The sequence below is a fragment of the Lethenteron reissneri genome, chromosome 43, assembly GCF_015708825.2.
Source record: "Lethenteron reissneri isolate LAM-NWPU_2019-01 chromosome 43, ASM1570882v1, whole genome shotgun sequence".
In the NCBI taxonomy this organism is placed as follows: domain Eukaryota; kingdom Metazoa; phylum Chordata; class Hyperoartia; order Petromyzontiformes; family Petromyzontidae; genus Lethenteron; species Lethenteron reissneri.
The window spans coordinates 2,054,599-2,076,554 of NC_083821.1; the positions used below are offsets into that span (position 1 = coordinate 2,054,599).

Consider the following 21,956-nt stretch of genomic DNA (forward strand, 5'->3'; position numbering starts at 1 on the left):
TTCCCTTTTTTTCTGGCAACAAAACTGACCTTTTGCAAGGAATCATGCTTACATTAACCACAATACTTGCAGTCAAATGCAAACAAAAAACAATACTCTGATAATTCATGCATTGTCCTTGAAACTGATTGGTCCACACCAGAGACAGCTTTCTTTAGAGCCTAGTCTCATGGTGCTCGACCAGATGACGCTAAAAGGCGCACTTTTGGCGTCATCTGGTTAATGTAAGCATGATTCCTTGCAAAAGGTGTTCAGTTTTGTTGCCAGAAAAAGGCGGAAAACCCTATTAGTATATTTTGGTACTGGCAAAGGAGGTCCCATGATGTCTGCTGCTGCTGTTGTTGTCTTTTTCCAGCAGACGCACGCGCTGTGCGGCAGTGGTGGTGGAGGAGGCGGTAGAGGTGGTGGTGGAGAAGGTGGAGGAGGAGGTGGACACGTGCACGCTCGCCCTCCTCGCTCGCTCGTCGTTGCCGTCGTCACCGTCATGTCGGAGTCTCGCGCCTCCGTGGCGCACGCCGCCCTCTCGCGCTCCAGCAGCGTCCCCGTGGGCGCGCGGACGCTCAATGGGAGCTCGCGCGGGCACGGGGCCCAGGGCGGCGGGCCGCTGGCCTCCGGGGCGGGGCCCGCCGGGGCCCACCCGGCGGGGAGCCACCCCCTGCTGACGGGGGGCCTCGGCGCGGCCGACAGGGAGAGGGGGGCCGCCCCTGCGGCGGCGGGGGAGAGCTTCAGCGAGGTCCTCCGGCGGCTGCTGGACGCGCACGAGAGGGAGGTGCAAGGTAGGGGTCGTCGTTATCATCTACCCAGCTGTGCTGTCGTAGTCACGGTTACCGTCATCGTTGTCATCGCCTGGTTTGACGTCGTTATTGTCACCATCATATAATCGGCGTCTCTTCTGTTATCGTCATCTGTCGTCGTCGTCATGATTGTCGCCATCATCATCAATGGTATCATCAACACTCGCATCATCAATATTATCATCATCATCATAATCAATACTAGCATTGTCATCAATACTGCCATGATCAATACTGCCATCATCATCACCATCAATAGCATCGTCACTGCTATCCTCATCGTTGTCGTAGTCAACGCTAGGATGATGATGATGATTATCACCCTCTCTCTCCGCCGTGCAGGGCTGACGCAGCAGCTGTCCAAGCTGAAGCAGGAGCGCTGCATGTGAGTAGCGCGAACCCCGTCCACATCCCGACAAACTCGACATGCGCCACTTGGTTCACACGAGTCGTTCGTAGATTCATCTTCGTCGTCATCGTCACCAGCCGTGGTCAATCTGCTGCTGGATGAAGGCCCTCCACAAGCCGTACTCCGTTTCTCTGACGCGATGAAAATGCCCAGAACCTCCACGCCATCTGTTTTCATCGCTCCATCTCCACTGTGAACGTCCCCTAGGGCACGTCGCCTCCTTTGGCTGACGCTCCGTCGTTAGCCTCGACCACCCCCGCACCTCAGATTTAGCACGGTTGCCGACGTACGGTGCGAAAGAAGTTCCAACATACACACACACATCTACATACCGTCCATCATCCCTTCTGGCCGTGACGCTTCCGGGCCGAGCCCGGCTCACGTTTCTTAACCCTTGCAATGACGTCGCTGTCGATCTGCCTCATCTTCTCTCTCGTCAACGTTTGCTCCTCCTCCTTCCGTCTCTCAATTCCGAGCGAGCGCCTCCCTTGTCCGAGCGCCGCTGACTGACGGAGCCGAATGCGCCGCCAAGAAGGCTCCGGGCCACGTGTTTTGTCAAGAGTTGGCAACTCGTCGCGGCGTGGAACGCGCGTTTCAAAATAACCCGCAGGGTGGTGGCGACCGTTCCCGCGACGGGCTGTCGGCAGCGGCACTTTCAGGGCCTTTGATGATAGGGGGAAAAAAATCCCTCAATGAAATGTGGTGGCGCGCACGTGTCCATGTGTGTACCGTTGCGTGTGTGTCTCCAGGTGAGTTGGGTGTCTACAGGTGTGTGTCTAGGGGGAGGGGTGGTGCAGCTGTTAGCGCGCTGCGCTACGCACCCAGCGACCCGAGTTTGATTCCCGCTCACGGCCAACACCAGCAGTGACCATTATCTGAATCGGTCCTGGGCCTCCCTTAGGTCGACTTAGCCTCAAACAAGTACCTGGTGAGGTGTGTAAACATCGCCGCTAGGGAGACAAAGGCGGTCGGGCGTGGTGTTGGCCACCCACCTCCTAGTGTGCTGTGCAGGCATTAATAGGTGCTCGCTAACAGCACTTGCCCCGACAGTCTGTTCAGGCTATACGGGGATCTTTGTGTGTGTCCACAGGTGAGTGGCTTGTGTGTCCAGCAGTCTGTGTGTGTGTTGGCGTATGTGTCTACAGGTGTGTGTGTCTACAGGTGTGTGGGTGTGTGTGTATCTATAGGTGTGCGTGTGTGTATCTACAGGTGTGTGTGTGTCTACAGGTGTGTGTCTACAGGTGTGTGTGTCTACAGGTGTGTGTCTACAGGTGTGCGTGTGTATATCTACAGGTGTGTGTGTCTACAGGTGTGCGTGTGTCTACAGGTGTATGTGTGTCTACAGGTGTGTGCGTGTGTGTATCTACAGCTGAGTGGCTTGCGTGTCCGGCCGTCCGTGTACGCGCGCTCCGAGAGAGAGAGAGCGCGAGTCGAGCCGTAAGAGTGGCTAGGGTAGAGAGCTTCCCCACTCCACCACAAATCTAAAAAGTGACTCGGCACATTCAATAAAGGACACAGAAAGCCCCTTTCTTCTTAATCATCTCCAACAACCCCCACCACCCCCACTCAGATCGGCTTACGAAGCTCTCAGCAAATCGCATTCCGTAGAGGGGGGGGGGTGTTTGGCGGGGGGGGGCCCTTAAAAAAGAAAACCTTTGTTTGGTGGCTCTGACCGACTGGGACATACCTCTCTGCGTCTCCCCCCTCTTAGGGGGGGGGGGGGGTCTCGTGTTTGTTCTACGCGGCAACGAGTGGCACTCGCTGAGCGCGGGGCGGGCAAGCCACTGGGCAGCCGCTGTCGACTTTATCTCTCCAGAGTCAGGCCGCAGCTGTCAACCCACACGGTGTATTACCCCGTCTTCTTGTGCAGGGAAATTGAGCTTTCAGCAGGTCCATACGGCGTACAGCCGTTTCAATACGGGCGAAAAGAAAATCCAACGTGTCTATTTGTTTGAGTTTCTCCCTTGTGATGGGACTTTGTAGGATGTACGCTGAGATGTATAAGGAGCACGAGGTGACCAATGGGGTCTGAATTGGTCTGTAATAAGTTAGGGCACTGATAAGGGGTTGACAGGTATGGTATATTGTAGTGTATAATGTAGTGCGTAGTGTAGTGTAGAGGATGAACGCTGAGATTTATAAGGAGCACGAGGTGACCAATGAGGTCTGAATTGGTCTAATAAGGTAGGGCACTGATAAGGGGTTGACAGGTATGAATGAGGTAGACACTGATAAGGGGTTGACAGGTATGAATGAGGTAGACACTGATAAGGGGTTGACAGGTTTGCGAGTCCAACTGCGGCGTTCACACGACCACCGGGGAAGCGATCTGGACTCGACCCCCTTGTTGTTGGCCTCATAGACAAACGGCACTTGCCCCCAGCAGTCTATTAAAGGCTACATGGAGGATGTTTGTCTTTGTTAAGGCTATACGGGGAACCTTTATCTTTGTATGTATGTATGTGGGGAGCGGTGGCGTAGTGTTTAGCGCGCTGCGCTACGAAAACCGGCGAAACCATGTTCGAATCTCGTGCATGGCCGGTATCCATGAGGACCGGTGCTGGGCCTCCCCTTGGTCGACTCAGTATTAAATGAGTACCTGGTGCGGTGAGAGGCAAATGCGTCCAGGCGTGGTGCTGTCCACCCCCCAACCCCCCCCGGTATGTCGTCCCGGCCTTCAGAAGTGCCACTCGCTCACCGCAGCACTTGCCCCAGGAGCCTGCTGAGGCTACGCAGGGTGAGGGGGGTGGGGTCGGTCTTGTGTGCTTCAAATCGTTGCACTGCAGTCGCTGCGTGTCGGAAGTGACTTATGCCATTGGCATTGCCCTGAGCTTAGAGGCTCCTACAGACATCACATCATCATCATCACCGCCGCCTCCCTCCTCCTCCGCCCATTGCTCAGCCCTTTGGAATTCCGTGGCGGGCGGGCGACGCGTGAAGTGTCCCGTGGACGAACGACGCAACGATTTGCAATGTTGCCAGCGTGACGACGTCGTGTTGTGATGCGCGCCACGGTTAGTCGATCCGCGGGTGGGTGGGGCAAAGTGTGGGTGCCCATGTTCCAAGACATCGGCGTCGGTCTGTCTGCCTTGGCCAGTGTGGAAGAGGAGGCGAGACTCTCTTTCTCTCTCTCTCTCTGGCGGAGTTGGCTCGGGTGGAGTCCCCTTCCGCCAGCGGTGGCTCGAACGAGGGGGATTGCGGGGCTGCGCCTTTGCCTTGACTACAACGCCCGCGCGCGGCAAACGTGAACGCACGACAGCAAGTTCACGACTGTGGACGGGCAATCCACTGCCAGAGCGGATGCCTGCCCATGTCATGGGAGGGAACGGGGGTGGGGAGGAGGGTTGTGTTCGACCATACTTCACCACGCGCGGTCAGCGTGCGCGTCGGTGAGGACAGACGGCAGTGAGGGGGGTGCATCCACGATCGGTTCATTCGGCGGTGGTCGGTAATCGAATGAAACGCCGAGCGAGATGAGTGCAGCAACCGCCGCGCCGCGGCGACACCCGCAGCTGATCGAGAGTAAGAGTCTCCGACACCACCGGCGTCTTGGCACCCACCCGTGGTTTACATGGTTAGACCCTGGGGCAGGGGTCTAACCACTGAATGCTACAGTGCGCATTAGAGCCCACACGCTAGCGCTGCACATTAGCGGCGGCACGCTAGCTCCCACACACTAGCGCCCACAAGCTAGCGCTGCACATTAGTGCCCACACACTAGCGCCTGCATGCCAGCACCCGCATGTTAGTGCCCACAAGCTAGCGCCGCACGCTAGCGCTGCACATTAGCGGCGGCACGCTAGTGACCACAAGCTAGCGCCAGCACAAACCTCGCTCAGCGTTATTCGATAATAACTCGGGGGGGGGGGGGATAATTCGAGGCTCTCGCTTTGAATCGAGTGGCGGAGTGAAATCATAAACGCGGTGCTATTGCCAGGTTGTTATAAATTCCTCCTCCCCTATAGGTGCCCGATTTTAGCCTGGCTAAGATGCGCCGATTTCATCCGATGTCTGTTTCCGTTACGCGTCAAAACCGTGCCAAGGTTGTGTAAAATGGAGAGTTCATTGAAATAATCGTCATGGTGATAATTATCATTGAGTATATTTGGTGCTTGCGCTATTGTTCTTATAGCGCAGGGCTAATTGGAGTACAGGAAGGCGCTGCTGTGTTCCACGCAGGCGCACGGTCTGCAGTAATTTCTCAGTCGGGGGCGATGTTGCTGCTGCTGCGTGCTGATCCCCGGTGGAGTGGTTTGTGGTTTCGTGGTTTCATCTCAGATTTGGCAACAAATTGGACCATAACGGCGGGGCGCACGAAGCGCCTTGCTCTCTCTGAACGAGGGTCTACGAGGTCTTTGCCCGTCCACTCAACGGACGGTGCCGTGCGTGCGTGCGTGTTCACTCAGGCTGGAGAAGGTGTTCACTGCCAATCAGCAGCTGAGGGAGCAGCAGAAGCTTCTCAATGAGAACATCAAGGTGCTGGAGGACAGGTGAGGAGGACTTGAGCAGCGCTGGCTACCGTTAAGTCGACGAATCGACAAAAAATTGGAATCGATACTTTGGTTTGGTCGATTACTTAAAAATGGGATGCCCCCAACATCCTGCCTCCCGAAGGTGGGAAACCCCCGACAAGCCACGCCTAGCGTGATATGTCTGGTGACACCATAGATGTGACCCGCCCACCGCCCCCCACTGAACCCCGCGTCTCCGGCAGGCTCCGTGCTGGCGTGTGCGATCGCTGCATCGTGACGGAGGAGCACATGCGGCGCAAGCAGGTGGAGTTCGAGAGCGTCCGGCAGCAGAACCTCAAGCTCATCACGGAGCTCAGTGCGTGCAGCGCACACCACACCGCCACCACGATCGTCTCCACCGCCACCACCACCATACCCATCGTCACAACCACTACCAAAACCATGATTGCCACCACTACCATAACCATAATCATCACCACCACCATAGCTATCGTCACAACCATCACCATAGCCATCATAAAATCACCACCACCATACCCATCGTCACAACCACCACCAAAACCATCACTGCCACCACCACCATAACCATAATCATCACCACTACCATAGCCGCCATCACGACCACCATAGCCATCATCGCAACCACCACCAAAACCATTAATGCCACCACCATAATCATCACCACCACCATAACCATCATCACAACCATCACCACCATAGGCACGATGCAATCATCCCCCCCTACTGGCAAATGCATGTCTGTGCAGGCTGTCATCGTTGTCGTCGTTTGTTGCTTCGCGTCCGAGCTTCCGACGGTTTGTGTCCGATGATTCAGAAAAGCAAACTCGACACACTCCGTCACCAACACCTGTGTGCACGTGGCCTTAAAATGAAGCGTCAGTAATCGGTGACGTTTTGACCATTGGCCCTTCCTCATAGCACAGACATGGCCTGATGTACGTTGGTCTCTTTATCGATTTTTTTCTGTTAAGACCGCACGGTGAAGTCGCCGAATGTGTTGATAAATTTTATGGAGACGACTAAATCATTCCCAGGAAGCTTTCGGGGGATCCCTGCGTGTGCGTGATGTTTGCCTCCTGGTCGTTTCTGCCTGGGCTGTGCACAGTTAATGAGAGGAACGCCCTCACGGAGGAGAACCGCTCGCTGAAGGACACGCTTGAGGCAGTCAGACGCTCGCCCAGGTGAGCAGGGCACGGGCGCCACCACCACCACGGCACCATCACGGAACCGCTGCCACCACCAGAACCACGGCCACCACCACCAACGCACCATCACGGCACCACTACCACCACCACGGCACCATCACGGCACCACCACCACGGCACCACCACCACGGCACCACCACCACCACGGCACCACCACCACCACGGCACCATCGTGACACCACCACCGCACCACCACGTTGTAACGCGGAGTTGTGACGTGCGGTGGTCCCAGCGCCCTCCCGGGGCCGCAGGCCGAGGCAGTGCTGGAGCGGAGCGGCGAGCCGCACGGCGCGGCGCTGCGCGCGGAGCGTGGCGGCGGTGCCACGAGCGGTGGCGGTGGTGGCGGCGGTGGCGGCGGTGGCGCGGCAGGCTCGTGCGTGGTGTCGTGCGGGCGCACCGGAGCGCCGCCCTGCTTCAAGGCGCCGGCGAACCACTCCAGAGGTGAGCGCCACTCGCGGAAATCGACGACGACGATAATAGTAATAACGAGAGCGTCGTAGCGCAGCGTGTCCCAGACGTAATGGACAACCCGAGTCGTGCTCCGTGGCGCGGCACACGGTCATTGTGACCTCGGCCGCTGTCGGGACCTCGGCCGCTGTCGGGAACACGATTTGTCGTGAGTATCGTCGCCCTTTTTCGCCCAGGAAAGGTGCCGCAGAGTCTCAAGACGCCTTCTCACGAGGGTCGTGCGACGTTTTCGCAGCGGCGGCACGATTAGGTACTGCACGTGTTCCGATTGAGCGGCATGCGGTGCTGCATCGCCGTTGTCTCTGCCTTTTGTTCACTTTGGCGTGAGGTAGTCAACATCTCACCGCTGTGGCGAGGTGTTGACTACCTCGCCTGGTGTACAAGAGGCCGTGGGTTCGATCCCGACCCCTGATACCTGCTGTATATTTGGAGTTTGCTTGTTCTCCCCGTGGTTGTGTGGATTTTTCTCCCCGGGTCCTCCGGATTTTCCCTCCATTTAAAAACGCGCGTTTCGAGTATTTGGCTGCTATAAATGTGCACGCGATGACAAGCCACTTGGTTGAGCTGTCATTTGTGATAGCCAGGTCGCTTGTGAATAAGAGCTACATAGCCCAGTGAGCATTACACCTGATACAATAAAATAAAATAGTTTCGTGTTTAGTTTTTTTAACGTTGACCTCTGTGGAGCCGACTGTGGTACATCCTGTATAGTGGAGTCTCACAAGTCACCCGTGGGCCGCCAAAACCACCAGGACCGTTCGCTTCGTGAAGAAGCTTTTGCACAACGCGACAATCTCAGTCGGTTGGGTCCTGGAGGGTGCCTCGCTGCAGAAAATTTCCCCTCCGATTGGAAATTGATGTGGCTCACACCCCCCCCCCCCCCCCCCCACAATGTCAACGATGAAGCGAATAGAAATGGGAGCAAAAACAACCGAGAGGAGAGCTCGTGCGTGACAAGGCTGCTTCGGTCGCAAGTTATCGTAACGGGCGGTGGTGGAGTGAGCGATGGGATGACGATGAGATGACGATGGTGACGATGATGATTTCGCGTAGCAACTAAAAAGTGGAGGTTCGGTAAAATGGTTTGTTACTCGCGACGTCGTTGAGACCGCTAGCGGGGGTTACCGGGCTGATTAGTAATAAAGTAGCGTGTTTATTGCTCGGCGCGCAGACTCGAGCACAGCCGGACTGTTGTTGCGAGCGGAGTTTGACGCTTGGGGACTTGATTGTTGGATCTAAAGTTGGAGGGGAGAACGAAGTGAAAAGCGGCGGTGGTGGTGATGATGATCAGTGGTGTGCGGTCTAAGAGGTCGCCACACTTTAAGCGCCCGAGGGAACGCGCGCGTGGCTGAACAGATGAGTTTAGAACGCACGGACAAACGCGCGCACGCCAAGGCGCACTGGTCTTTTTGGACTATTGGGGCAAGTGCAGTAAGCGAGCGCACAAATCCACACAGATAAAGACAAAGGGACCCACACACACACACTCCCGCGTGCGCATAGCCCCACACGTACACGCAGGCACGTACCCATATACAAAGGCGGGACACTTACTGTACACACGCAGAGACATACACACACACGCGCGCGCACAGGCACACACACGCTGAAATACACGCACACGCAGACACGTACCCACCCACACACACGGACACGCGCGCAGACATGCACACACACGAGCAGACGAACTCCGCCTTCCGCTCTCTCGCTCGCTCGGCACGAGCCGCACCTGGAGCCATGGCCAGAAACCGCAGAGGGGAAACGCACGGGGGGGGCAGTGTGCGCGCGTGTGTGTGTATGTGTGTATGTGTGCGGGTGTGTGTGCGTGAGAATGAGGCTCGTGAAGGACGCTGCTACTGGGCAGTTGGAGGCAGTCGCTCTCCAGCAACAACGGAAGGCAGAGGGAGCGACGCTCACAACAACGAGCGGAGCGCCGGGCGGCTAAGATGCAGAAAGTTGGCACAGTAGGGAGCACGGCTGGTGCATCTGCCAGTCTTCTCAGTCACCTGCTGGGTCTGTCCCAAGACCCCCTGTCAGTGAGCCTTTGACGCTTCACTTGGCCTCAAAGTGCACCTGGCTTGGCACAGGTGCCGTGGTGACGTCACGGTCGCTTAGTGGCGAATGGCGGCGGGTATTGGTGTGAAGACGACTCCGACGCACTTGCCTTGAAATGGTTCATGTTATTAAGGAGCCACGTTGCTCACACTTGGACAGGCGGAGACCCCCCCCCCCCACCCCCCCACCCCCCCACCCCCCCCACTGCAACATCCCCGAGTCTCCCGCGCATCTACCCCTGATATACGATGTGAGGCCACGCCCCCATTCCCGAACCTTCTCGCTGGTTCTAGACCTGGCCACGCTCCTATTCTCGATCATTCCCGTGGTCACCAGTCCATTGGTACTGCAGGCTGACTCCGCTGTCATTACCTCCCGAGGCCACCAGTCCATCCGTACTGCAGGCTGACTCCCCTGTCATTACCTCCCGTGGCCACTAGTCCATTCGTACTGCAGGCTGACTCCTCTGCCATTACCTCCCGTGGCCACCAGTCCACTCACTCCGTCGGTTGATATAATTTGGGTCTTTCGGTAAAGTCACGTAGATAGGTTCAAAGAAAATTACAACAAACTACGACGTCTCAAACAGTGTTAGACCAGAGGACGCCAAAAGGCGAACAGCACAAAGGCAATGGCACTATCCGGACATTGAGAGCCCCGTATAGCCTCTACAGACTGTTGGGGCAAGTGGCCGTGAGCGAGCAGCAGCACTGCGGCACACGAGGGGATGGGTGGGTGGCCAGCACCACGCCCGGCCCCCCCATGCACTCGCTCAAACATTCAGACACACACTTAGCACCAACTCACCAAATTACAAGTCGGTCGGTAATTGCCATCGGGATTAAATCTCTCACACCTATACAGCTTAACTGTGCACACAGGTATGCCCACACACAAAGACAAAGATCCCCCGTATAGCCTGGAACACACTGTTGGGGCAAGTACTGTTAGCGAGCACCAATAAAGGCTAGAACGATAACACACGGGGGTGTGGCCAGCACCACGCCCGGCCGCCTTTGTCTCCCTCGTGGTGATGTTTACACACCGCACCAGGTACTCACACACACACATACAAAGTTCCCCCGTATAGCCTTGAACAGACTTTTTGGGGCAAATTATCCTTATGGCGGCACCCCGGGGTACCAAATAATTCAAAACTCCCGAGGCAATAAGATATGTTATTTCTGGGACACTATTCTTTCTAGGGGTGTACTTAACGCTGCGACTGGGGTACCAATCAATCCGGAATCGGTGCCACTCCTCGATGTCGAAACGCAGCGAGGACGATTGCGTCGAAACCCTGAGCGCTCGCGGTACACACCGTAGTGGTGCATCGTGTACAGCTCGTCGAGATGAGTCGATTGCCGCGTCGCCGACCATCAGCAGGCTAAAAGTGACTGCATCACGGACATTGTGCGAGAGCCGGGGTGCCGCCATCAGGTTCAAGTGCTGTCAACGAGCAAACATTGACACAAAGACAAAGATCCCCCTAATTTGACACACACACAGACACACAGACACACAACAACAACAACAGACACACACACACAGACACACAAAGACACACAGACACACAAAGACACACAGACACACACACACAAAGACACACAGACACACACACACAAAGACACACACACAAAGACACAACAACAACAACAACCGCCATTCGCCACTAAGTGGCGGTGACGTCACCACGATGCTTGTGCCAGGCCAAGTGCACCTTGAGGCCACGTGAAGTGTCGAAAGCCCGCTGGCAGGAGGTCACGGGGCAGACCCAGCAGGTGCCACGGGTCGACTGACCGAGATGACCGAGATGACTGGCTGATGCACCACCTGTGCCCCCTACTGTGCCAACTTGCTGTGCTTTAGCAAAGACACACACACACAGACACACACACAAAGACCCCCCGTGTAGCATATACACGGCTGAGGAGGCAAGTGCTGTCAACGAGCACCTATTTAGGCCGGCACGGTGCATATAGGTGTGGTATGGCCAAAGACAAAGATCCCCGTATAGCCTTAACAGACTGTTGGGGCAAGTGCTGTCAGCGAGTAGCAGCACCTATAAAGACCAGTACAGTGGCACACGAGAGGGGTGGGTGGCCAGCACCACGCACAAACGCACGCACGCACACATGCATACACACAGACACGCGCGCGCGCACATTCACAGGAAAGTGAATGGGATTAGGAATCGCTGGGGTTCGCATGAGCCGACACGCATTCTCGTGGGCGGAATGCGATGTGCGGAGGGGGTGGTGGGGTGGTGACATTTCAGCTGAGATGTCTCCGTCCGTGTGTGTGTCTCTCTCTCTCTCTTGGATTTTTGTTCTCTTTTTCCCATCGAGGCCACGTTGCCGATTGCAGCCGCATTGTGGCCATAGGTCACGATAATTCTTATTTTGCTGGTGAGCCTACCCGCAGCGGTCCGTGTGTAGTTACGTGCAGGTCTCGTATCCTTAATTATCCACCCTTATTAACTCCATCTCTCTCTATATATATACACACTACAAAGAGTCATTGCCCGAAACGTCGTCTATTTTATATATACTGCAATTTCATTTCAAGGCCACGGTGTTATTGATGTATGTGAGTGTTAATTGTGCTTGTGCACCACTGACAATGCAGCAGCAGCATCATCGCCAGATGACATTTTGTTGTATAGAATTAGCGCTAAGGGCGTACGGATGGGTTTTTATTAGAATGCCAAAAGTTGATGATGATAATGATGAAACCATCATTTTGCGGAAGTCTCCAAATTTGGTGCTGGTTTGGGGTTGGAGTGATGTTAGGGCTGGAGTTTAGTATTGACCAGAATCAAGAAAAATCTGATTTTATATTGGTAATCATCAGTCCCTTGCCAATTCACTACTGGCGTAAGACCTCCCGATGCCGTGTCGGTCGCCTGTGTTGTTTGACCATACTTCACCACAACGGTCAGTGGGAGTTTGGCAAAGGAGGTGGCGGGAATACCAGGACCGGTTCAGACATCGCTCATCGTAGTCGTTGGACACGGCCGGCAAATCGAGCTCGGGTCGTTAAGTTCATAGCCGTGGTGCGCTAACCACCGTGCCACCACTCCACGCTAACCACCGTGCCACCACTCCACGCTAACCACCGCCCCACACTAACCACCGTGCCACCGCCCCACGCCAGCGGAGGGAGCGCGGGGCGTGGGTGATGGTGGAGATTTCAGAAACGTGTCCCCGTTGTTTACAAATGCCGCGCCGGGAGATAGTTTCGATACGGCTACTGGCGGGCCTCTGGATTTGATGCGCCAACAACGAACGGCCACGCGGCCGCCACCTGGGAACACGAAACAACGAAGGCAAAGTAGCGGAGCCAACCTGGTGGTGTGGTGGGCGGTGTGGTGGGTGGTGTCGTGTGGTGGGTGGTGCGATGGTGTGCGGTGGTGTGGTGGTGGTGTGGTGTGGTGGGTGGTGTGGTGGTGGTGGTGTGGTGGTGGGTGGTGTGGTGGTGGTGTGGTGGGTGGTGTGGTGGGTGGTGTGGTGGTGGTGGTGTGGTGGTGGGTGGTGTGGTGGTCGTGTGGTGTGGTGGTGGGTGGTGTGGTGGTGGGTGGTGTGGTGGTGGGTGGTGTGGTGGTGGTGGTGTGGTGGTGGTGGTGTGGTGGTGGGTGGTGTGGTGGGTGGTGTGGTGGTGGGTGGTGTGGTGGGTGGTGTGGTGTGGTGGTGGTGTGGTGGTGGGTGGTGTGGTGGTGGTGTGGTGGTGGGTGGTGTGGTGGTGGTGGGTGGTCGTGTGGTGGTGGGTGGTGCGGTGGGTGGTGGATGGGTGGTGCGGTGGTGGTGTGGTGGTGGGTGGTGTGGTGGTGGCAGGTGTGGTGGTGGGTGGTGTGGTGGTTGGTCGGGGGTGGAATTGGGGAAAACACCTGGGCCCTATCTGAGCCCCCCCACCCCATCACCCCCCCCCCCCCCCCCCATGTGCGCTGCTAAACGGTGAAGGGTGCTGCTGATGCTGGTGGGAAGTGTCGCGTGTACATTCTTGTTCTACTCGGGGGGGTGGTGGTGGTGGTGGGACGGGGGCGAGGCGTCTGGGAGCCTGTGAATTGTTTGGTTTTGAGCGAATGTAACGCGACCATTTCCCAGAACGCGTTGGGTTTCAGCACCGCCGTCTGCCCCACACCCTCCTCACAGCCACGGCAAAACCGGTCCCTCCTGTTGCCGCTGCCAGATCATCCGTCGGCTCAGCCACTGTTATTTATTAACTTGTTTTTTAAACTATCACTGCTCCTGCTATATACTTGTTTTTTTGTGTTGTTGTTGAAAGAACAAAACGCGCAACTTTTTTTAAGGCCACATTTTGTCTTCGCAAATGTGGCCCCGAGTCGTTCGGCGCAAGGGGCACGGGCCGCGATGACAGCTGTCGCCGGTTCAATCTCCCGGCGCGGCACCTTCAACTCAACGGTGGCGTGAGGTTTCTGTTATTGGTTTTAAATCCGCCGCTGATACTCTTACACACACACGCACATGTCAATTTTATTGTAAAGGTCGAGTCCACCAAGGGGAGACCCAGGACAGGTTCAGATGTTTGCCGCTGAACGGGTGTTGAACCCAGGTTGTCAGGGGCGTGCCCGACCGCCTTTGTCTCCTCGGCGCCGAGTATGACCGCATCACACCATATCGGATCATCGCTTTGGGCTTAGTTGACCTAGGTGAAGCCCAGGACCAGTTTGAGATGTTTGCCTTTGGCATCGCGTGGGCTGCTGGGATCAAGAGTTCACATCGTTTTCATCATCGTTATCGTCAGCCATGATCTATCCACTGCTAGACGAAGAGCACCCTGACTCAATCGCCCTCTCGTTGCGATGCAGCACAAAGGGGAAGTGCTGCTACGGAAGGGGAGATATTCGTGAGAAAGAGGCAGATGTGAACACAACATTAAACGCGCACTTTTTTTTAATATACGAAATAAATAAGCATCCACTTATGTAAAACATTTTTTTTTATACTTTCCATCAGCCGCACGGCTTTCTGGATGTGCGTAATTTCCAGCGGCATTGGTTAAGCACAAGCAAAACTATGGTCCGGTTTCGACACGCAGTGTCTCATAATCATCATCAGCAGCAGTCAGGCTCGCTTGAATCAATACTGGCGAACTGCCGATGTACAATCCACACACGACTCACGAAATGCGCAGAGCTCGTGTTTTAACGATAGGAGCCGACCAAGGAAAGTTTACCAGAGACTCCAACGGAGAAGCGATAGAGAATGTGGCGGTGAGGGCAGTGGGTGGACGAAGCAGAACTGAGTTTGATGACTGGTAATTCGCAAAGGGTCGCCTTTAAAGAGAAAGACAGAAGCATAGCACGCGGTGAAGATGGAATCTCAAAACGAGTGGAATTTGACGCAAAGTCTTACACAAAGTTACCTAAATATACAAGTCTTACACGGACACGTAGTCCACACCCACACGGGGGTTCTGCGTTACTGCATATGCCGTTAGACGCCCGCATACGAATATCAAGTCGCGCACACACTGGAGCATACCGTGCATCAAGGTATGCGCACAGAGGGGAAAACACGAACACACACAGACAAGCTCAGAGGCGTTGCAGAGAAATAAGCAGATGTACAGACGTATAGATAGACGCGTGCAAGGACACGCACACGGATACAAACATACACACGTACGCACAGACCGTTACACACACACACGTACAGATACAAAGACGCAGTCACTCGCACGAACTCATACCGATACACACTGACGCACACGATCACGCAGTCCGACAAAACTACGGGCATGCGCGCACACAGACACACTTTCAGAAACAAGCACACAGATAAACAAGCACACAGATTAATAAGCACGCTCACAACCGCAAACAACAACACGAACCATTCGCCTCTGAGTAGAGGTTACATCGCGGCAATTGTGCCAGGCTAGGTGCAATGTAGGTTCGCTGGAGGGGGGAGGGGGAGGAGGTCACAGGACAAACCCCAAGGTGTTATGGGTTCAATGTCGCGGTCTCACGCCCACTCGCTCGCCACAGGGAAGCCACGCACCGTTCGACGAGAAGTGAAATCTGTGGGCTTCACTCGAGCGTGTCTTTGTCACCCCCCCCCCCTTGCCCCCACCTGTGTCTTCTGCGGGTTGTGTATCTTGTTGTTTTTTGTAGTTTTTTGTTGTTTTTTGTTGTTTTTTGTTGTTGATGTACCCCGCTCGCATCCACACTCGTACGAACAAAATGATATAGAACTTGCTCAGACCAAATTTCGATTTAAAGCTTTGGTGACTGCAGGGATTCATATTCTTGGTTCTTTCGGTAAAGTCACGTAGAAGGGAAATAATAAAATAATAATAAAATAACATTTTATTATTTCCCTTCTACGTGACTTTGCTCAGACCACTTTGCCGCTGTCACGGGATCCCAGGCTCCAGGGGGAGGTGGAGTGTGGGGGCGACACGGGAGGGTGGGGGGGTACTTTCTCTCTCCCTTTCCCAACAACTGTCTTGGGGCGGATCCACAGTCGGTATTCATTGATGTTTAGACCCCACCGAAAATCCATTGAATGCTTGTTTTCAAAATCAATTTCGGAGCCCTGTTTAGGAGGCCTGATGAAACCCATCAGCGCTGCCCCCCCGCGGGCTGCCCCCCCCCCCGCGGGCTGCCCCCCCATCCCTGCCCCTCTTCCACCCCCCCCCTCTCCCCCCCTCTCCTTATGGGTAGTTTTCAAGAGCTGCTCTCAACTGTCACTCAAAACAAATTTGAAAGGAAGGATGCACCCCCCCTCCCACCTTACCCTCCATTAAAGTTGTACGTACGTTGAACTTCTTTCGCACCGCACGTAGCCAACCATGCTACTCGAGCGGTTCTCCCGATTCTCGGACGAGACTCTCAACCAACACGACGGCTCGCTGGCTCCGTGTGGGTCGCAGCGAGCGCGCTCGCTCCCCCCGGCCGTGCACGACGAGCGCGCCGCCAGTGAGCGCGGCGACTTCACGGACTGACGAATGAAATGTCTCTCTCGCCTGTTGTTGCGTCCAAGCGAGTCTATGGGTCACGGTCGTCCTAGCTGGTTACTACGCACCAGACTGTGCGCTGTCGCTCGCTTGCCCGCCCGCCCGCCCGCCCGCGTCCGTTGGCAAACCTAGAGGCAGTGGTGAAAAGGAAATTCCACATTCCTACTGTGACAGAGCCCCCGGAGTCCATTAACGGGAGGAAGGAAAAAAAACAACCTCCGTTGACGTGCCCCCACAAAGCGGTACGAGTTTTATCCACCGTGGCGGACAACCGGTGATGATGATGGGCTGAACGGAAGCGCGCGAGGGGGGGGGGGGGTGTGGAGAGCTCTCTCGCTGCAAGCCAAGCGTGCCCCGACGCGTGAACCGGCCACCAAATTACCGCCGAGTCTGCGTGTCGGTCGGGGTCGGGCGATTTAAAAAGAAACCTGAACTTGGGATCGGCATGCGTGCACAGGTGCCTTCAAAGCTCTCCCCCCCCCGCTCACCTTCCCCCCCCCTCCCGCCCCCCTCTCCTTTCTTTTCTCTTCGGCCTCTTTTTTCTTTCAACCTTTTGGAGTTTTAATTCAGCTGCCGCTAATTGGCCTCGGGTGGTTTGTCCTCTGTGTCCGCGTGACGCTCGCAGTGATGAATTTTGACAAAGATCCTCCGTCCTCACACCCCCCCCCCCGTCCCCGTGTAGCGATGTTTACACACCGCGCCAGGTACTCATTTGACGCCGAGTCGACCTCGTGGAGTCCCAGAACCGGTTAAAATAATCGTCACTGGTGTTTGCCATGAGCAGGAATCGAACTCGGGTCGCCGGATTCGTAGTGCAGCGCGCTCCCCACTACACTACTCCACTAAGCACGCAGACATATAAAGACACATTTACACAGACGCGCACACACACCCACAAGCACAGACGCGCACACACACCCATCAGCACAGACACACACACACACACGCACAGACGGGCGCGCACACGCGGACCACCCCTTATCTTCCCTCTCATTCCTCACCGTCCCCTATAAACGCAGGCGGTAGTCAGGTGCGATGCGATTCACTGGCGTGCAGCGATGCGCCCGACACGGGGAACAAAGCCGCGCGCTCGACTCGTCACACGCGCGCCGCGGGCAGTACGTTAAGTACCCGTGCGCGGATGTTTGGACCGATAATACCGATACCTGCCGTTCGCCACTCGGTGACCAGTGAGGTCACCACACCATGGCGCCTGTGCCAGGCCAGGTGCACTTTGAGGCTGTCACATGAAGTGTCTCTCACTTGCACGCAGTCTGAAACCCGCGTGCCACTCTTCCTGTGCCTCAATACAACTTCAAGGCTGTGCCCATTCCTTATTCAATACTTTCTTGTAAATATCCACGTTTCTGATCCACATCATAGCGCAGCGTGCTAACCACTGCACCACTCGTCCTCACTCCTCACTCAGCCTTAATACACGCAAACCAACAACACCAGTCGACATTCGCCACTTAGTGGCGTTAACGTCACCACGGCGCTTGGGCCGAGCCGGGAGGTCACGGGACAGACCCAGGTGGCATGGGCTGACTGACTGAGATGACTGGCCGATGATGCACCAGCTGTGCCCCCTACCCTGCTTAAGGCGCCATCCCCCGCACGGGCGCTCGCGTATTGCCCCCCCCCCCCCCGCGCTCCTGCAGCCGCCAACCTCCAGCGTTCGAGCAGGTCCAGAGGGCCGTTCGTCTTGTGAGAGCGCGTCCGGTATTCGCGTCGTCCTTGCGGGGGTCGGCTTCTGCGATCCAACGACATTGGCCGCAGTTTGGGCTCGTAGATGGTTTGTAATGAGACGGTTCCGGGTGTGTGGTCATCGGTGGCTGTGTTGAAAACCATCACCTCGCAACAATTCCGGTCTACCCGCAACTCGTTATACGTCGTGAGTCTACAGATCTCCATGTGAGCCTATGGTGACTTCATCGAAACCATCAACCAGCAACACTTGAGAACCCGCTTTAATCCGTGGTCACGCGACTGAGTCCTGGATTCGAGTTCAGGTTCTCAGCGGTGCCGGCTCCGTGTCTGTGATCCCTGAGAAACGCAGGCAGCATGGGCTATGATTTGACCCCGTAATAATGACGATGATGTGCGATTCACGGTTCCTCATAGCTGACGTTCGTCCCCAATCTTGTGCCACTTGCACCCCCGCCCCCCGTTCCATGTTCCCATCTCAGAGAGCTCCGGCTACTCCCCACAATCTCGCGACACGGAGGGTCACATGACGCTGGTGATCAAGGCGCCCGGGGGCGGGCAGGCGGGAGAGCGAGACCGACCGAGCGCCAAGGAGGTGAGAGAGAGGGCCGTGGTGTGTCACTCCGGGTCAGGCCGTGTGGTCAACGCGTCGCTATGCTTGAACCATTGTCAGCGTTCCGCAGCGGGGGGTGATGAGCCACGTCCGCAATTCCAACGGGGAGGACTCAAAGTGAGCAGAGTCGTTATCCGGACCGTCCTGCGTAGGGGACGTTTTGGCCTCTTCTATTAATTAATAAGTGGCTTGGCTTGGCCTGGGACGAAACCCACCACTTGTATGCGATGGGGGGTGGGGGTGTGAGGCTCGGTAATGCTATCTCCTGGTTACTCCTCGCCACCTACAACACCTGGCAAGCCACGGTGTTGTTTGACCCTCCGAGAATTAACCGGTGGTCGTGTTGCCTGCCGAGCTTCGCCGTGCGTGCAATCGGCCCGCGCAACGTTACCGGACGAAATTCCAAACGCTCAAAACCGGCACGCGGCGGGGGTGGGGGGGGGGTGCTTAGGGTCAGGCGACCGACTTTATGTACTGCCCTCCTGTACATGCGATACCGTTGGGGCCGGGGAGGGTGTGGGGGGGCAGATGGGGGAGGGGGAAGAAAAAAAACCCGAACCGCTCTGCGATGCATTTAACGGTTCTCTCCCGCATCGGTGTTCCAACCGGACCGGTTTGCGGGGACGCGGCGGCGAGCGATCGCGGCAACATTTTCTGGTTCCCCACCCCGCCGCCAACCCCTCCACGCCGATAACATCGCGGGCGCTCCCGCCCCCCTGCCTGGGAACGCGAGGGGAGAGCGGGCGGTGGCGGTCGTTGTTTGGCCTCGCACGGCACGTTAGGGGGGGCTCAGCGGGGGGGGGAGGGGGAAGGCTCCCGTGCATCGGGGGGGGGGGGGGGGGGGAGGGCGGCAGGGCCGGCGCGTTGGGGTAAGAGGAGGGGGAGCACAGGGGAGGGTGGAATGTGCCGCTGGACGCTCGGTGGAGTAACCGTGCACGAAGAGGCACGGATGGACGGACACTCGCACAGATACTCCGAGATAGAGATACACTAATATGCAGTAGACACACATACGCACTCGCAGATACTACGAGATAGAGATACAGAAATATGTAGTAGACATATACACACTCGCAAAGATTCTGAGATATAGACACACGAATATGCAGTAGACGCATATGCACATACAGAGATACAGATACACATATGTAGTAGATATACACATACATTCACACAGATACTCTGAAATACAGAAGAACTAATATGTAGTAGACATACATACACATTCTCACAGATACTCAGAAATAGACGACCACAAATATGTAGGTGACAAACATATGCAGACACTCGCATCGTCAGAGACAGATGTACACACTCGCATGCAGTAGACACACATACTTACGAAATAACGATCACCCATTTTAGGCTAGCACGGCACACGAGGGGGTGGGTGGCCAGCACCACGCTCAGCCGCCTTTGTCTCCCTTGTGGCTATATTTACACACCGCCACCAAGTACTCATCGGAGGCTAAGTCGACCTAGGGGGAGGCCCATGACCGAATCAGATAATGGTGCCAAGTTTTTTTTTATTGATAACTCACGACGAGAGCTCGAATAGAAACAGTCGGCCATTTTGTTTCCCCATGCATGAGACGTTGCCCTTGGCGATGCAGCCGCACGCAGGCGCTGCACGAGGCGGCCGTTCAACCGATTTGAAATCGATCACCCCATTAAACACGGCAACGTTGGCCTAATGTTGGCGTGCGATCCGTGGCTGCACACGCAGAGCCACGCGCAGGAGCCGGCGAGCATCATCATGAGCCTGGCCAATCAGGAGACGCCGGCGGGAGCAGTGGCATCACTCGACACGGACACCCTGCCGCTGGAGGCCGCCCTGCTGCTGGAGTTCGCCCAGCGCAAGCGTTGGGTCACCAGCTCGGACTGCGCGGTCAAGGAGCAGGCGGGGGCGACCGCCGACTGCAGGGGCGATGCGAATGAGCATGGCGTTGGCGCCGGCGGTGGCACCGGCAGCACCACTGGCAGCCACGTGGTGGGGCCTGCGGCGCCCATGAGCGTCGTGACCTGTCAGGAGCAGGGGCAGGGTCAAAGGGTGGAGGTGGTGCGACCTGTGGAGAAGAGCGCGGTGGAGGAGAAGCAAGTGGAGAAGCCAGTGAGCTTCGGGGTGAGGTTTTTTTTCATCGCTCCCACGTTATCGTGGGACGACAGGGTCGAGTACCGTGGGAATCTTCAGCTGCGGTCCAGATTCTCTGGCCTGGTGTCGATTCCCAATGGCAAAAATGTCACAACTGTCGGGATACATTTTACCATGAATTTAACGTAAAAAAAATGCCATTAATGCGTGGTTCTCCCACCTTTGACTCGCAAATATTTCTGGGAAAGTCCGACACAGTGGTATTTCTTTAAACCGTCATGCATACAGGCGTTTTAACAGGCTAATTACTGTCGTTTTCCGTTCGCTGGTGACATGAAGGACAATGCTCAAGACCAGATCGAGGAGTGAATAGTTACGTGGGCGGCGTCCCGTAACCTCTGACCTTTGCACTACCCCACAGGTCATCAGCAGCACGGCCATAAAGCCCAGGTCACATGACACGGCCGACTCGTCCACCATGGACGATGTCATAGTTCAAGGGTCGAAGAAGATTCAAGGTATCTGCCATCAGCCCACCGTGGTCATCAAGCAAGAGGATGGTAAGCAGATGTCACACACACACACACTTTTAGCGATGATGTCCACTTACTTGTGTTATCTCCAGACACCTCATGTTTTCCCATATGCATGACATCAAAGGAATGCCAAGTATACTCAGTACTAATATCCAGGCAGGTCAGTGTTTTGGATGCTTGCCCATCGGGACTTGCCAGTCAAACGCTCTGGAATGGAATTGGCTAAACATCCCAAAGTAGCGGGACCCTCTCAATGTAGCGCCGTGGTGCCGACATCTTAACTACCTCGCCTGGTGTACAGGAGGTAGTGGGTTCGATCCCGACCCTGACACCTGCATTTTTGGAGTTAGCGTGTCTCTCTCCCCATGGTCGCATGAATTTTTCTCCGGGTCCTCCGGTTTTTCCCAAATTTAGAATCAACAAACATTCAGAGTATTTGGCTGCGGTAAATCTCCACGTGATAAGCCACTTCGTTGAACTAACATTTATGGCCAGGTCTCTTCTGAAAAAATCTATATAGCTCAGCGGGCCTTAACTGTTAAAATAAATAAAAACATTGTCTACTGGTTTATAGTTTGGTGATGCGTTGCGACCCACCGCGGT

General features: G+C 55.8%; 1 protein-coding gene across 2 annotated transcripts in view; it reads left to right on the forward strand.

The window, feature by feature from the left end:
* The window catches only part of LOC133353294 (uncharacterized), a 43,520-nt gene that overhangs the window by 11,406 nt on the left and 10,158 nt on the right, over positions 1-21,956 (forward strand). For both annotated transcript variants that reach the window (XM_061569415.1, XM_061569414.1), the window contains 9 exons: positions 356-776; positions 1,137-1,179; positions 5,610-5,693; positions 5,918-6,030; positions 6,802-6,877; positions 7,134-7,342; positions 18,595-18,707; positions 20,452-20,847; positions 21,239-21,377. In XM_061569415.1, coding sequence (XP_061425399.1) covers positions 356-776; positions 1,137-1,179; positions 5,610-5,693; positions 5,918-6,030; positions 6,802-6,877; positions 7,134-7,342; positions 18,595-18,707; positions 20,452-20,847; positions 21,239-21,377 — 1,594 coding nt within the window. The remainder of the gene's footprint in view (positions 1-355; positions 777-1,136; positions 1,180-5,609; positions 5,694-5,917; positions 6,031-6,801; positions 6,878-7,133; positions 7,343-18,594; positions 18,708-20,451; positions 20,848-21,238; positions 21,378-21,956) is intronic.